Here is a 15,101-nt window from a genome sequence, read left to right on the forward strand (position 1 = left end):
GTGATGCATTGCTAACTTACGATCTTTGGTTGGTTGGTATCAAGGCTAAATAAACTCTTATTCTCTTTTTTGTGCGAGAGGAACTAGAATAAAGAACGAGTTTCTATGATGAGAAAATTGTCTAGGAATGTTTCCTTCCAAGTAAATCCTACTGGCAGTGAAAGAACTCAAGTGAGTGTGTCAGTTACCACTGAAGACTGTTCATTCAAAACTGGGCGCCTGAAAATCTAATTAATTAGGATAGTATCAGAGTGATGCAGCCTTCAAGAAATGAATGAAAAAGAACCAGGGCAGCCTTTGTCCTGGGCATCGTGGGCTGGTGGTATTGGTTTTTAGGAAGTGGAAGTTACGTTGCTCCTGGGAACATGAAAGTGGCTGATCTAAAGGGCCAGGGTGGCAGCAGGCAGAGTCCCTGTTAGGGGGGCGGGTGGCACTGCCTTAGCGAGGTCTACCATTGGTTTTGCTTCTCTTTAAACAGTCAGTAAAAGGAAACCAATCCCCTGTTGTTGCCCATCCCGCTTACTTCCTACAGGAGTCCACCCCATTCCACCTCTGGGGATACACATGAAGCAGAGATGAGACCAGATACTTGTGCATCAGTGTTCCCAGAACATTAGGCAAAACAGCCAAATGGAGGAAACAACTCAACTGTCCATCAGGGGGTGGATGGATACACAAACTGTGGTACCCTCCAGACCACGGAAGACCAGCCAGCCTTAAAAAAGAAGGAAATTCTGATGCAGGCTACAACATGCATAAACCTCGATGTTCTGCTCAAGGAAATAAGCCAGTCACAAAGGCACAGACACTGCATGATTCTACTTTATCGCTGTTGTTCTGTCACGAAGTCGTGTCCGACTCTGCGACTCCATGGACTATAGTCTGTCGGGCTCCTCTGTCCATGGGATTTCCCAGGCTAAGTGTACTAGGGTGGGTTGCTATTTCCTTCTCCAGGGGATCTTCCCAAATCAGGGATCAAACTCGTGTCCTTTGCATTAGCAGGTGGATTCTTTACCACTGAGCAAATTATTGGAATTAAAAAAAAACAAAAAATCAACAGGTGAGCGCCTGCCAGTCCTCATACCTTTCTCCGGCCATCGTCCTCGTCCTCAGCCCGGGGGCCTGCCTGGTCATTCAGCAGGGGGCTGACCAAGGGGGAGGCCTGCTTGGTGTCAGGGCTCAGGTTGGGCGACAGGATGGCGTTAGTGGGCGCCGTTCCTCCCTGCGAGTTGATGGACAGCTCTGAAAGGTGAGGGCTGCCAGTCAGGGAGCCTGTTTGGGATGAGAAGTATTAAAAAAAAAAAAAAGTAATTTCTTCTGGGACCCAGTCTCCACTTACAATTTTCACCTTTTCAAACCTTTAGAAGCTTAGACTACTATATTACTATACGGCACGCTTAAAATGCCCTCCATGACTTTCTAGTTTTTTCCCTAAGTTTCAGCAGCCTTCATCCTTAAGACACCATTCAGTGGAACCACAGTTACATCATTAATGATAAGCTGGAGAACTCTGCGTAGAGCATAATTACAATAGTTTTAAAAGCATTGTGTATCTGCAAATAGCATCTTCATCTCCTAACTACTTCGTTAATGTCTTAAGAATTACTCGAGAAAGACACAGGGTCTATATCACAAGGAGATGTGGAAAATGACTAGAAAATAGTGCTATTCTAATAGAAGACTAAAGGACTTGGGACACCCAGGACAGACTACGTCTTGGAACAATGGTCACAGCTAAAGAAAGGGAAAGCAGCTACCTCCCCATTCTACGAAGAACAGAAGCAAGCTGGTTATACCTGGTGATGGCACTCCATGTCTCTCTCACTGTTTGGGACAGAAACACTAGTATCACAATTATAGCAAAGGTGATCACTTAAAAATGCAAAGCTGGAGGTTATCACATTGTCACAATTCCCCCTTTTGAGTCAAAAAACGACAGGTAGTTATTCCTCTGAAAACGATACCAGATATATGTAAATTGTATAACTGGGTAAAATGTGTAATTACCCATTATGAGTCAACCAGATGAGATGACATGCACATGAAAACTCTTTGCCAACAGAATTTTGCAAGTACCAATACCTTAACCTATTGAAACTAAGTGGGATGTTTCAAAATCTACTTCTAAGCTCAAATGTTTCGGCCTAACAGATCTATAATTCTCATGCAGAAACTAGGATTAGGATGAACACAGTTTAAGTAGCCTGCAGCCCTGTCAGTTACCATCATAGAGAAAAACTACGTGAATGCTTTCTCTATTTTCCAATATCCAGTTTCATGGTTGTGGCTACTCAGCCCAGTATCAAGAAGCTCGGGGAGAGAGGTGAAGGGCAGTTTTCTGGGAATTCCCCAGTTTTTTCACCTCTATCCTGTCTCTCTGGATTCATTCATGTTTGCTTGGACATTACAAGATAGGTCCGCCTCGAATGGAGCTGCTGGAGTTGGGTCGTGAACGTGACCCCAGTAAAAATGAACCATGCAGAAACCCCCACCAGGCCCACCCAGGCTCAGGTCGCCCAGCTAGCTGTGTCACCTACGCATGGGGAGAAAAGCCACCACGCCCACAAAAACAGAAAGCAGACATCCTGCCCACTGACTATTGGTCAGTACAATCATCCTTGAAGAACAAGATCAGAAAATGTCAGGAAAAGTTAGATTCCAGAAGTTTGCATTAAAAAAAAAAAAAACAAACCCTCCATTTCAATGCCTTGCATTTTCATAAACATCATTATAACAAAGTCCTGATGTTAGACAAAGACCCAGTCGCCCCTCTCACACCACCAGACCCAGGAAAACCCGGAGAAAAAGGCCAGAAATTGCTTCACAAATGTCAATTTTATTGACACCAGTGCACAACTGAGTACAATAATTTTGAGAGAATTTGAACTTGTCAAATAGAAATAGTGACAACAATCATAACTGTAATTGATTCAAGGTACTATGCTATTCTCTTAAGAAAAAAAAAGAATCACAAAAAGAAAAATGATATCACTACAAAGAGGAATTAGAAAAAGAGAAATTCTGGCAGTCTGTCTGGAGATCGAAACATTTCATGCATTTGTGAGTCGCTGCTGGAGAGTCACTTTTTATTTGTTCACATCTGGCACAATGTGGGGGCTTACCTTCAGTTCTCACAGTGTGAGACCAGGTGAGGCAGTTTAAGTGAGACCGTGCTGGGCCTTGAATCTGCAGTGACGCGGACAGAAAAAGCACTTGCCTCGTCATTCAAAGAGTTGGAGCCAAGAACAAAAAGCAGTTAGAAGGCTAGCGTGGACGAGGAGTGTGGGTGGGGAGACAGTACCAAGGAAGCCTTGGACCACATCCAGCAGCAGATCAAAAACCAGCTGCCACATCTCGAGGGAGAGAATGAGGGTGAACACACTCGAGTGCAACCACATCCACCCTCCAAGGTCGAAAGCTGTTGTTGCCGCCCTTGTGAATTCCCCCGGGGACGCTTTGGTTTGGTAGACCCAGTGGGCAGGAAGGACGATCTAACAGATGAGGGCTCTTGGAGAGGTGCCACGCTGCCACGAAGGCAGGACACGTGGCAGAGAAGATAGCTATCTAGAAGGCTCCCCATTGGACCACACTGGAGACAGGAATCAGAAAGTGGGGCACTCACTGAGAGTGAGCCTGATGGTAACTGGGTTCCTAGGTAGAGTCGGGGAGTTCTAGAGTCCTAGAGTTCTGGGTTCAGCTACATTTTCACTTATCATGTGGCCTAAAGATGCGTGTGTCACCAACATTACACGTGCAATACACAACTCTGGAGGAGGACCAAATTACAGTAGACAAAGTCCATTTCCAGAGAGGTTACTTCAGCTGGCTTTGTGTCTGATCATGGGGCCCAAGAAAGCCAAGGCGATGACACTAAGACCAAGAAATCAATAAATACCAAGCAGCCTGTTCTAGAAATCTATCCGCAATGCTAATGAGGGGAAGGATCCAAAACTCTGAAGCTGGATTTTACCAATCTGAGCCACATCCGTGAAGAATAGCCTCTTTCCTCCCCTTGCAAGAGAAACTCCTCAAGGCTTTGCAAATTCAAGGATGACAGGGTTGCAAACATAAGCAGGTAGGCTCATTTACCATTCAGCAGCCAGTGGAATATGCGGACGGGAGTCATTAGTAGAATTTGGCAGCTTGATGAGTAATTAAAATTCTCTTTTGATTATGAGCCAGTGTGTGGCAAGGGTCTGTACAAACTGATGTCCACAAGGGGCCTGCCCTTGGTCCACAGTGAGGACCTGTGACCCAAACGTCAATGTCTGAGGTCACAGTTATCAGAGCTACGTGTAACCAATTTTCACTGAAGTAGTCCATTCTAAAAAAAAAAAGGGGGGGGGCAAGCAAACATGGCGGTGTTAGATAAAATGAGTTTGCCAGATTTCTGCAGCTTCATAAAGCCTGCTCTCATCACACAGCCTGTCATCTGCCTTGAAGGCGCAGCCCTGCACGCTGAGGAGAAATGGCGACTGGCAGGCACTGGTACCCCTGAACATATTAATGCCCGGGGATTGTATCATTTTCCTCCTTGACACAAGGTTATACATCTCCTTCACTGACACAAAGGAACTTCTTTCAGCAAGGGGCTCTAGGTAAATAACTGGAGGGGGTGTCATCTGAGAAAAGCACCTGGTTATTAAGGCAATGGGTAGAAAGGAGTATGAAGAGATTAGAAAAAGATCAGTTATACCTTGAAAATCTGGAAGCTTTTGATTCTTTAAAAAAAAAAATTTCCCCTATTTTTAGAAATCACCCTACATGTTTTTAGTATTCAGTTACATTTCTGGTTTATAACCTTCAGGTCCCTTACCTGTACCAGATAACTTCCTGACACCCCTCCCTTACCCTTCAGCTGTATCCAGCGGGATGAATTTATGTCACTCCCAAGGACTAAACACACCTTCACCAATGTTACTCTCGAGGGAGGCATTTCTGGTAATTGCTTTTGAAAACCCTTTTACATGTACACATTCTCATGGCACGGACAATTATGGAACTTCAAATTAGCATGTAAAATACATTCGTAATTCTTCTCTCTGGCTGCACACGGGGAGCTGGGTTTGCAGCCTCACCCACACTGGGGCGTCTCTCCACCAACTCTGCGGCAGAGGCACCTAAACAGCAGGATCACAGTTTATGGTCAACAAGCCAGACTCACCCCTCCTTCCCCTTCTGGGACTAGGCACAAGCCACCAGATAGCCATCTCTTCCTCCGACTCTATTAAAGGCTTAAGAGCCAACTCACACAGCCTGGGAAAAGAGAATTTTCTGTTTTTCGAGTCATAAAAAAATGGCATTTCGAACACCTGGTTGTACCTGCCCTGTTTTAAATTAGCCAATAAATTGGGAATCCTCGCTTTTAATTAGGTGTTATTTTTCCTGTTAAGGAGTGAATGAGAAAACCTGACAACTTTAAAACAGTAATCCACAGGTGTGTGAAATACAAAAATATCTGAGATCAAGAATCCTGATGAAAACAAGACCGTCGATGGCTTTCTCAAATCCTCTTTCCAAAATTTAGAGAGTACAATGATTAAAAAAATACCCATGTAGGTTCCTCAGTATTTCCCCCAGAGTTACACATTTGGCAAGCTTCTAAATGTCATTCTTCCAACATTACTTGTCTTCTGTTATTTGGTTCTAAGATATAGGAGATTGTATCTCTATGTACCCACGGCGTGCTTCAAAGGCACATGTAGAAAATACATTACAGATGCAGGTTTTCATTTATTTTTAAAAAGGCTCTTTCTAAATCCAGAGTCTCCCTCTAAAAGAGAAGACAAAGTTTCTTTGGAGATGGCTGCATTTGAAAGCCAGTTATCCAAAAAAAAAAAAAAAAAAGGTCAGTATTGTATTGATTCATGGCTAGTTTCCAGAACAAGCATGATTCATTCTAGTCTGATAACGAAGCTGGATCCCACCCCAATGGAATATGTGAGGGGGAAAAAGGGCTGACAGTACTTCATTGAAATTACAAGATTCCATAAGAAAAACCAGATTACAGGATTACCAATCATAGCAGGGTTGCCTTCTTCTTGACAGCTTAGGTTGTTGTGGGAAATGTACGTGCTTCTTAGACCAAGTTCCTTGAAGAAAAGTTTTACAAGCAGCCAAACATCAGCGTTACTGTTCATCATGAAGCAATTCAGAGAAGCAACAGTGGTACAAGTTGCAGAAAAATAGAGAGAAATGCTGCTAATGGGAGAATATGGCGGTGGCAGGGGTCACAGTGGCTGGGCTGGGATACACGGTGCTTTGAACCAGTGAAAAACACCATCTGGTACTTAGAACAAAGCTTCAGCCATCAGTAGCAAAGAACAGTTACAATTGACAGTTTTTACAGCAAGATACCTGTTAGGTCAAGTACAACCCTCTTTTGGGTGAGATTGACAAGAGCTATTAATCCCGTGCATACACCATGACATGAGTTTGGCCTTCTCTGCTTAAAGAATCACCGAGTTCACTGTTACTGGAGAAACCAGCTACCATCCCAGTGGAGTAAACCCATGCTTTAGTGAGATACTGTGCTCAGCCATGGCGAGAAGATGGAATCAGACAGTATCTGTGAGAGCCTACATTCTGGGTAGATAGCAAACCATTACTCAGAACAGCTCATTGGCCACAAGACGCCAACTAGGGCGGAATCACAAAGTTTTCTCTACATTTCTACCTACCCGATTCCCTAACAAAACGCACAGCTAAACTCTTATAAGCTATATAAAGTTTGCCAGTCCCTTTGGAATACAGATGTGCATGTGTGCTTAGCTGCTCAGTCGTGTTCGACTCTTTGTGACCCCATGGATTGTAGTCCACCAGGCTCCTCTGTCCATGAGACTCTTTTCCAGGCAAGAATACTGGAGTGGTTGCCGTGTCCTCCTCCAAGGGATCTTCCAGACCCAGGGATCAAACCCACGCCTCTTGAGTCTCCTGCACTGCAGGTGGATTCTTTACCACTAGCGCCACCTGGGAAGCCTATTGGAATAGATGCTCCCACTGAACAATAGGAAGCCAGTCTTTTGGCTAGCTGTCTGAGCTCCCCTATGTAAGCTCCTTCACAGATGCTCTCTGTTTCCATGAGCCCTGCCATGCCCCCGCACTACAGAGATCCTGCTCACTTCCAAAGGCCACCCCACACAGTATGAAAGGCAGGCCTGGAGAAGACGAAGTCAGGAAAACGAAGTCCGTCCTGTTCATCTTCGATTTCCCCACCTTTAGTGAAATACGGTACCACCGAGCAAGACCGCTCAGGATGTCTCCATGGTAAAGCTTGATGTTTAGTGAGCAGGATCACTGTATTCTAGAAGAAACAGGTATTCCAAGTACAAATTGGTATTCAGTCATGTTAAAAAAAAAAAAAAAGACGTCAGACAGTGCTCCAACAATGCAGGGAACAGAAGGTACACCGTGCTCTGAGGATAAAGACAGAACATTGGGGAAAAAAAATAAAGCTTTCTTTTAGGTAGGTACATGCTGACCATCCAGGGCATACCATGGCACGACAGAAAAATGTCTTCTCAACTCGATTAAACAAATGACAAAAATGAGAATGAAGTCCCAGCCTTGTCTATTGTAAAATTAATTTAGTGTATTAGCAATTTTTAATAAATTACATATGCACACAGAAAGAACAGAAGGGAATTGGGTTAATAATAAAGGCCAAGCTTGTGAGATGGGGTTAGTTAGGTTTTCATGGCAACTTTCCAGGCAGAAAGGAGGTGAGGGCAAGGGACTGAATCCACTGGCCATTCAGGTGCGAGTGTAGACGGCAGCGGGGGTGTGTCCTCAATTAGGGAAGGCTTGTCTTTGGTCTTTCTATAAACCACTGTGGGTAGAGTGACAAATGCTTGCTTTCTTACAAAGGAACTTCCAGGCCCAGGAAAAAGCAATTGTTGGCCTAGTTTCATGAGCCAGAAAGGTCATCTGTGAAAATTACAGACCCATCACAGGTTCCAAAATGATCCCTCTATTATTTCCTATTTGAGAGGCCGTCAAAAACCCCAGCTTATAATAAAGGAAAAGCATTGCTTCCAAACTCTCAAACTAACACCTCCACCTCTTTCAATGCTTTTCTACCACACACACACAACCACACACACAGAACCACACACACACACACACACACACCACACACACAACCAACACACACAACACACACACACACACACAACCACACACACACACACACACACAACCACACACACAGAACCACACACACACAACCACACAACCACACACACACACACACACACACACACACTGATCCTCTCTCCTTACTATTTGGTTTACGTTGCACTCGGCAGTGATTTCTAACTACTACTCTTCAATAGCCTGAAGTCTTTGCACTTGGCCCCTAGCAGCAAGCTCATGCAATTCCTAGGACCATTTCCATGTTTACATCAACAGTATCTGCCTAGGAGCTAGCTAACCTTCCACACCGGCTCTCGAGTATACCCTTAGATCGGATAATCCATGTCAACTGCTATGAGATTTTAATCCTCCCTACTTTCAAATGTAAAACCACCCCAAGATGTATCAGGGTAATCTGAGCTAGCACCCACACCAAGATGCCAAGGAGCTGTCTTCTACCAGAGGTTATAACTAAACACCAGAGGCCAAGAAGGTTGCCAAAGGCTGTTTTCAGGCTAAGCTGTGATGTCTGCATTGTTTAGTCCGTCCATACGGAAACGATCCTGAACAAATCAGGGTCTCTTTGATTTTTAAAGCTTTTAGGAAAAGAAGATTTTCTCATTCTACCCCAGGTTCCACCAGGGTTTTAACTGCTTTCATGGGAAAAGAAAAAAAAAAGTTCCCCATGTTGGAGGGTTCGTCTATGTTTACTGGAGTGATGTGTGTGAATTTTATGAAGCAAGACCTTTTTTTTTGTTTCCACAAGATTCAACTCACCTCCTCTCAGATACATCTATGACATATAAATCAGCATTTGCAACTTCCATGCATAGAGGAAATACTCAAAATCCCTAAGTTTCCCAGGAAACAGTAATAGTCCTTTTCCAAGTATGTGTCCAAACAGGTGGAAATCAGGCCACTTTTGATCTTTGATGTCTAAGATACTAGGCCAAATCATGGGTATTTTTGCTTTTCATGATGATGATGATTTCTTTATTTTTAAAAAGGCTGCCACATTAAGTGGCATGCTTATTTTGATCCAAAAGTCATGGCTTCAATTTAAAAACCAGCAACCGGTGCGAGAGGTATACACAGTGTAACGATTTCCCTGCGTTACATTTCACTGAACTAAACAGAGACAGACGGAACTAGACTCACAAGGAAAACACGGCACCTGTGAACTCTTTACATGTCACCAGAGTCCAGTTCTTGAGTCACTTCTTTCTTGCAGAAGCTCATCCTCTAGCACCTTTCCTTCCATACATTCTTATGCGCTTGGCTAACACGGCTGACTGCAAAACTCATCTGAGAGCTATTGGCAATGGTTTAGTTCAAAATGTCCACCTCTTCCAGGTTAAAAGAAATGTACTCTACTGCAGAGGTTGCGCTGAAAGATTCTTCTGCAGTTTGATTTGTAAAATCTGCAGCAAGAGAGTTGACCCTTGAACAATGCTGCAGGGGTCAGGGGTGCAGACCCTCTGAACAGTAGAAAATTCACATGTAACTTGGAATTGGCCCTCTGTGTTATATATGTACACTTTCGCATCTGCGGATTCAACCAACTTTGGATTGGGTAGTGCAGTATTATTTACTACGGAAAAAATATCCAAGTGTAAATGGACCTGCATTATTCACATCCATGTTGTTCTTCTAAAGTCAACTTGAGCTTCATCCCCGGGAAACTAGAGGAAGGCCAGCCTTACAGTCATTAAGCTCTTCAAAGGATGGATGTTTATACAGTACAAAGGAGAAGATGGAGAACAAAAGAGCCTTTCTTGGGGAAGCAACTCAGAGAGCTCTTTAAATTCTGGTTAATAAAAATAAGGACTCAGACAAAGAAGAGTGATCGAAACAGAAGCAAATAAACTCAAACCTAATAAGGAGGAGGACCCCAAGTTTCTTAATTTAAGGCTGGGCCTACCTGTAGTCCAGTTACTCACTAACGCCTTCAATTGCACCAAACCCATGAATATTCATTGGAAGGGCTGATGCTGAAGCTTCAATAGCTTGGCCTCCTGATGTGAAGAGCCAACTCAATGGAAAAGACCCTGATGCTGGGAAAGGTTGAGAGCAAGACAGGAAGGCAGTGACAGAGGATGAGATGGTTGGATGGTATCACCAGCTCAATGGACATGAGTGTGAGCAAACCATGGGAGATAATGAAGGACAGGGAAGCCCGGCGTGCTGCAGTCCACGGGATCACAAAGAGTTGGACACAACTGAGCGAATGAACAACAGCAACATACTGTGCTGAAGTAGGAATAGCATTTTAAGTGGAAAAAGTTGATTAAAAACATAGGCACACAGGTTAAAGACAGGAAAAAGGGAAGCTGATATGCATGTTCACCAGTTTTAACAAAATTTAAAATGGCATCTTAATATTTTAATTGTCTCTTCTTTTAGAAACTGCTTGACAACACGGTCAAACTGATTTGAGAGCTAAGATGCAAGTGGGCTTTCTGATTCAACTGTGGACAGGCTGGGTTTCGTATACTTGGTGGAAATTTCAAGAGGCTCATGTTATATTTTGGTTTTGCAAAAAAAAAAAAAAAAATCACATTGCTTGGTTTGAATCTTCAAAGCGGTTCTGAAGACTCAAGTGGGAATTATTCACATTGTAAGTGCAGGCCACAGCAGCACAACTTGGTGAGATAAATCCGTAAAAAGTTTCCAAATGAGTCACACACGCAGGGAAGAATCTGGCCAACAGACGTTCTTTAATTAAATGCCTGTCTAATAAAATGTCGTCAATGGCATACAGATGACTGGTAAAGGAGCCGGGGCAACCGGTTGTTGAGTTCTGGAACTCATTAAGTGCATTTCTTTATGCTACGAGAATTTCTTGCATTTTTATCTTGCCCTGAATGAGCAACAATAAAGTATCTACTGCAAAAGGGTCTATAATTTACATATCTTGAAATATTACCGAGCGAAAGATATTAATGCAGGGAGGCCACTGGAGTAGCCCTGAGTGGCTTGAACATTCCTGCTTCTATATCTGGCTTGTTTTCCATCCAAGGCCTTAAGAAGACATCATTGCATACAGCAGCCACAACTTGAAGACCTGGCTTCCTTGCTGGTGCAGGCAACCCCCTCCACTAGCTACTGCCTTAGAAAAACTGGTGGACAGGTCTTGGGAAACCCTTTGGAAATTTGAAAGAATTTACGGTCTGTCATCTCTGCTGCCCATTCTGTTTATACTCAGGCCCATCTCTGATCTCCCTGCACTCAGTTCAACTTCATGGATGTGTCTGCCCTTCACAGACCACACAGGGAGATTGCAAAGGCCAGGGAAGGGCTTGGGGACCAGTCTCACTACAGGCAGGGAGCATGGAAGGTGGGAGGGTGGAGGCTGTTGGCTTTCCCAGACAACCTCACCTCAGTGAACTGGCTCTACCGCCCGGCTCACAGAACGCTTAGGCTGACTCCCCCCGCAGTGCAGGCAAGCTCTCCCAGAGGAACAAGTTAATATTCTGAGCACTTCAGAACATGTGACTTTTGAACAAACTATACCCCACACCTGTGCCCCTCTTTTCCTCTAAGCACCATGAACCACAGCAAAATTGCCACTCTCACAAAGACTGGCGGAGAAGCAGAAACTGGGTTGTTTGGCTGGTACAAAACCAACCCGAGAAAAACTCTCCCAGTGACCCTAAAAGTGGGAAATCTTGTCAACACAGAACTGCGTACACCACTGTTGATCAGTTGCTTTTGAAAACACTTTAGATAAGAGCCTACTTCTTCTAGGCCAAAGCACAACAAGATAATCAGTGGGATATGTTTTGCTTTGGGATTTACATCTGATGATTCACATTCTAAGCCGGGTAAGTTCATACCTTTTGCTCCTCCATATTTCATGATCAGACTGCTATATGATTAGAGGTAAAAACAAAACTCATTTGGGCAAACCACCTTCACAAATAAACCACAGATTCCAAATGTGACTCTGTTTAACTCACATTTGACTACTTTTTATATAGCAAGTTGACATCTTTTTCTAAGTTCAAAACAGGAAAAGCAAAATTGGGATATAAACTGCAAAAACCCCACAAAATAAAAAGCAGAAGTTCATCTTACCTAGTATGGACTCAACAACCTAAGGCTACCTGATTCCTAGTCTTCATGATTTTAATGATTAATCCACACAAGAATGTCAAAAAATAAAATATTGAATCCAAAAGTTCCTAGTACATTAAGATACCACAAAGAGTAACACACTGAAGTCTAGAGGCCAAGGCTCTGGTCTTAGCTTTGTCATGCAATAGCTATAGGACAACATGAAGTCTCTTACCTTCATCAGAACAAGGTTTCTTAACAATAAATGAAGGTTTAACTTAGGTGACCTCTAAGGTCCCTTCTGGTTTTAAAATTCTGCGACTCTGTTAAATATGTAAATCTAAAGCAAGACATGAAGAGACTACTTCAATGAACATCTTTCAAGCTTTCCAGTAATCAATTTGATTCATCAATCATGCACAGAATCAAATGACTAGGAAGATGAAGCCAAAGTGTGTATAAAAATGGATTAAGTTTTCAGAATCTTTAAAACCAATGTCTTGACATTCATGTGGACAGACAGTCACATGTGAACCACAGGGTCTGTCAATATTTTTGCTTGTTCAACGCTGCTGCCAAATTCTACTCAGTTTCCTAAACACGCTTAGTTAGCTTTTCCTCATGACAAAGCCACATGATGAGTTTTTATAAGGCCACTGGCAAGGCGGCACCCCAGGGATGGATCACTGTTACAACTCTTTCCAATAGTTTTGTAGTTACTTAGGATCTATAATTTTTGTTCTACAATTTATCTTTTTTTTTTTTTTTAAAAAGTACCAAAGACTGAAAAGTACCAAAGAGCAGGCAAAGTACCAAAATACCCAAAAACATTTCATTTGTAATGCTTTTCTTATTCGGCAAGCAAGCCAACATTTCAGCTAACCCTCTCATCACATTCCACTAGGTTCTAGAAGGCAATAGCATCTGGCCGAGAGATGACCCTGGCTGCCTAGCAGAGCCATCTGGGGAGCCCAAGAGGCACTCCAGACCGATTATATCTCAGTTTCTAAGGTCAGGGCTCAGACAACAACCATTTTAAAAGTGTCTCAGGTGATTCCAAAGTGCTGCTAAGGCTGAGAAGCAATGCAAGTTCAAACCACCTTCCATCTGAAATGCAGAATACTGGGTGGAAGGCACTGGTATAGGTGGGACGATTTAAAAAGAAACCAAACCTCTCAATACTTCCACTTTCTTTTTTTTCCTGCACAGAGAAACAGCCCAAAGTCACTGATCCGGGGAGAAGACACTGTTCCTGAGAGTGTGAATGTTAAGAATATGCATAAAAATCAACCAAAGGCCATGAGACTGGGAAACAGTCCTTCTCAGCCAGGTGCACTATTCAAAGGCAGACACCGAGTTTGCTAACTTCTTGGTGACGATAGCATGCACCCTTCGAGATCTTACTTTCTCCTGTGTCATCACTCCAAAGCATCTCTGTGCTTCACCAAGAGGTTCTGACAGCCAGTTACAGCTTCTTCAAGCATCACTAACATTTGCCCAAACCAAACCAGCAATCCCACGCCAATTATAGTTCATGAGGATTTATATCATTTCATCAGAAGTCTGCAAAGGAGAGAAAGAATTCCACAAGCTTCTGATTTAAATATTGATTAGTCTTCACTAAGATTTCAATCACGCTTCACCTCAACAAGCAACCAACTTACACTGGGCCTTGAATTTTGTCAATTCCTCACTTTATGAGGCATAGCAAAGCAGTCCTTCTTTTAAAGAAGGGGTTCAAAGTAAAGCCTGCACCCTTCCTGGGACCTCAGTGACACTTTAGTCCCAACACTCAACCAAATGGGAGAATGATCTGTGTACATGATTGAACATACGTAGAAAATTTCCATGTAAATAAGACACACTAAACACAGGATCAGATTCATAATAGTATTTCTTCCTCACCTTCAACCAGAAAGAGAAACAAGCTCTTGGTATAATCAGAGAAACTTGTCATGATACGTTTAGTTGTTAGTCTGAAAGATTTGAGAAGTCAGGCATGGCCTATCCAAACCCGTCTGCCCAAAACTCCCTGTGACAAATGTCAATTACAAATTAACAAGCCGCTAGGACTCATCCTCCCCAGGGAAACCCTGGACTCCAGGTTTCCAACCTTTGGGGACTGGTCCTCTTGTCTCCTCATTCATCCTCCTCTCTCTCCTGGTTCAGAGGCAGGCCACCCAAGGACTTCTTTGTCCTCACCCTGGAGGGGGAGCTCAGCACGGCTGGGTTGCCAAACACCAGGGGCTGGCTCAGAGGGTTCACCATTTCAGAATCTGAATCGCTGGATTCACTTCCACTGCTGGTGGAGCCCTCGGTCATTTGCAGAGGTGCCTTGCCAGTGGTACCCACTGACCGCGCCATCCTTGAGGCTGGACCCATGAGAGGTGTACCATTAGCTAGCATTCTACCTCCTGAACCAGCCAGGCCTCCCTTTCCAAGGCCATCAGGCATATCCATTGCCTCCGAGGTTGAGGCTACCTGGCTAAGAATGAGTGGATCTGTCTCCGACTTGTTATATCTCAGATTCTTTAAGTATGGCCTTTGTGAGCTGGGGGAACCGTTTTCATAATGGGGCTCCTGGCTTGGGAAACTCTCTCCTCCCACACCTCTCTCTCTGTGGTCATGTGTGTTTTCAGAAACATAGCCTTGAGACCCGGTCCTGTCCCAGCTCAGACTTGGACTTGAACTCCTGCTGCTGGGAGACAAGGGAGTGGCCAGGGGACTGTGACCGCCTGAACCTCTGAACATCTCGTCTATCAGAGAGCTGTGTCGTGGGAGTCTGGGGCTCCCACTCAGATCGAAGCTGAGGTCTGCTGAGTCATCGTCAAGGAATTCTCTGGAAGGGGGCCGGGAGGACTTGGCAGGGTGAGGGGCAGCCCGGGGCCTAGCCTCTATTCGCCTCTCATCAA

The 15,101-nt window shown here is 43.9% G+C and overlaps 1 protein-coding gene across 1 annotated transcript in view; it reads right to left on the minus strand.

Annotated features, from left to right (window-relative positions):
• FARP1 (FERM, RhoGEF (ARHGEF) and pleckstrin domain protein 1 (chondrocyte-derived)) overlaps positions 1 to 15,101 on the minus strand; it is a 275,711-nt gene that overhangs the window by 39,025 nt on the left and 221,585 nt on the right. Inside the window, 1 exon segment of the mRNA XM_010831560.1 lies at positions 1,085 to 1,272. Coding sequence (XP_010829862.1) covers positions 1,085 to 1,272 — 188 coding nt within the window.

This window comes from Bison bison, unplaced genomic scaffold (genome assembly GCF_000754665.1).
Source record: "Bison bison bison isolate TAMUID 2011002044 unplaced genomic scaffold, Bison_UMD1.0 scf7180017864527, whole genome shotgun sequence".
NCBI classification, from domain to species: Eukaryota; Metazoa; Chordata; class Mammalia; order Artiodactyla; family Bovidae; genus Bison; species Bison bison.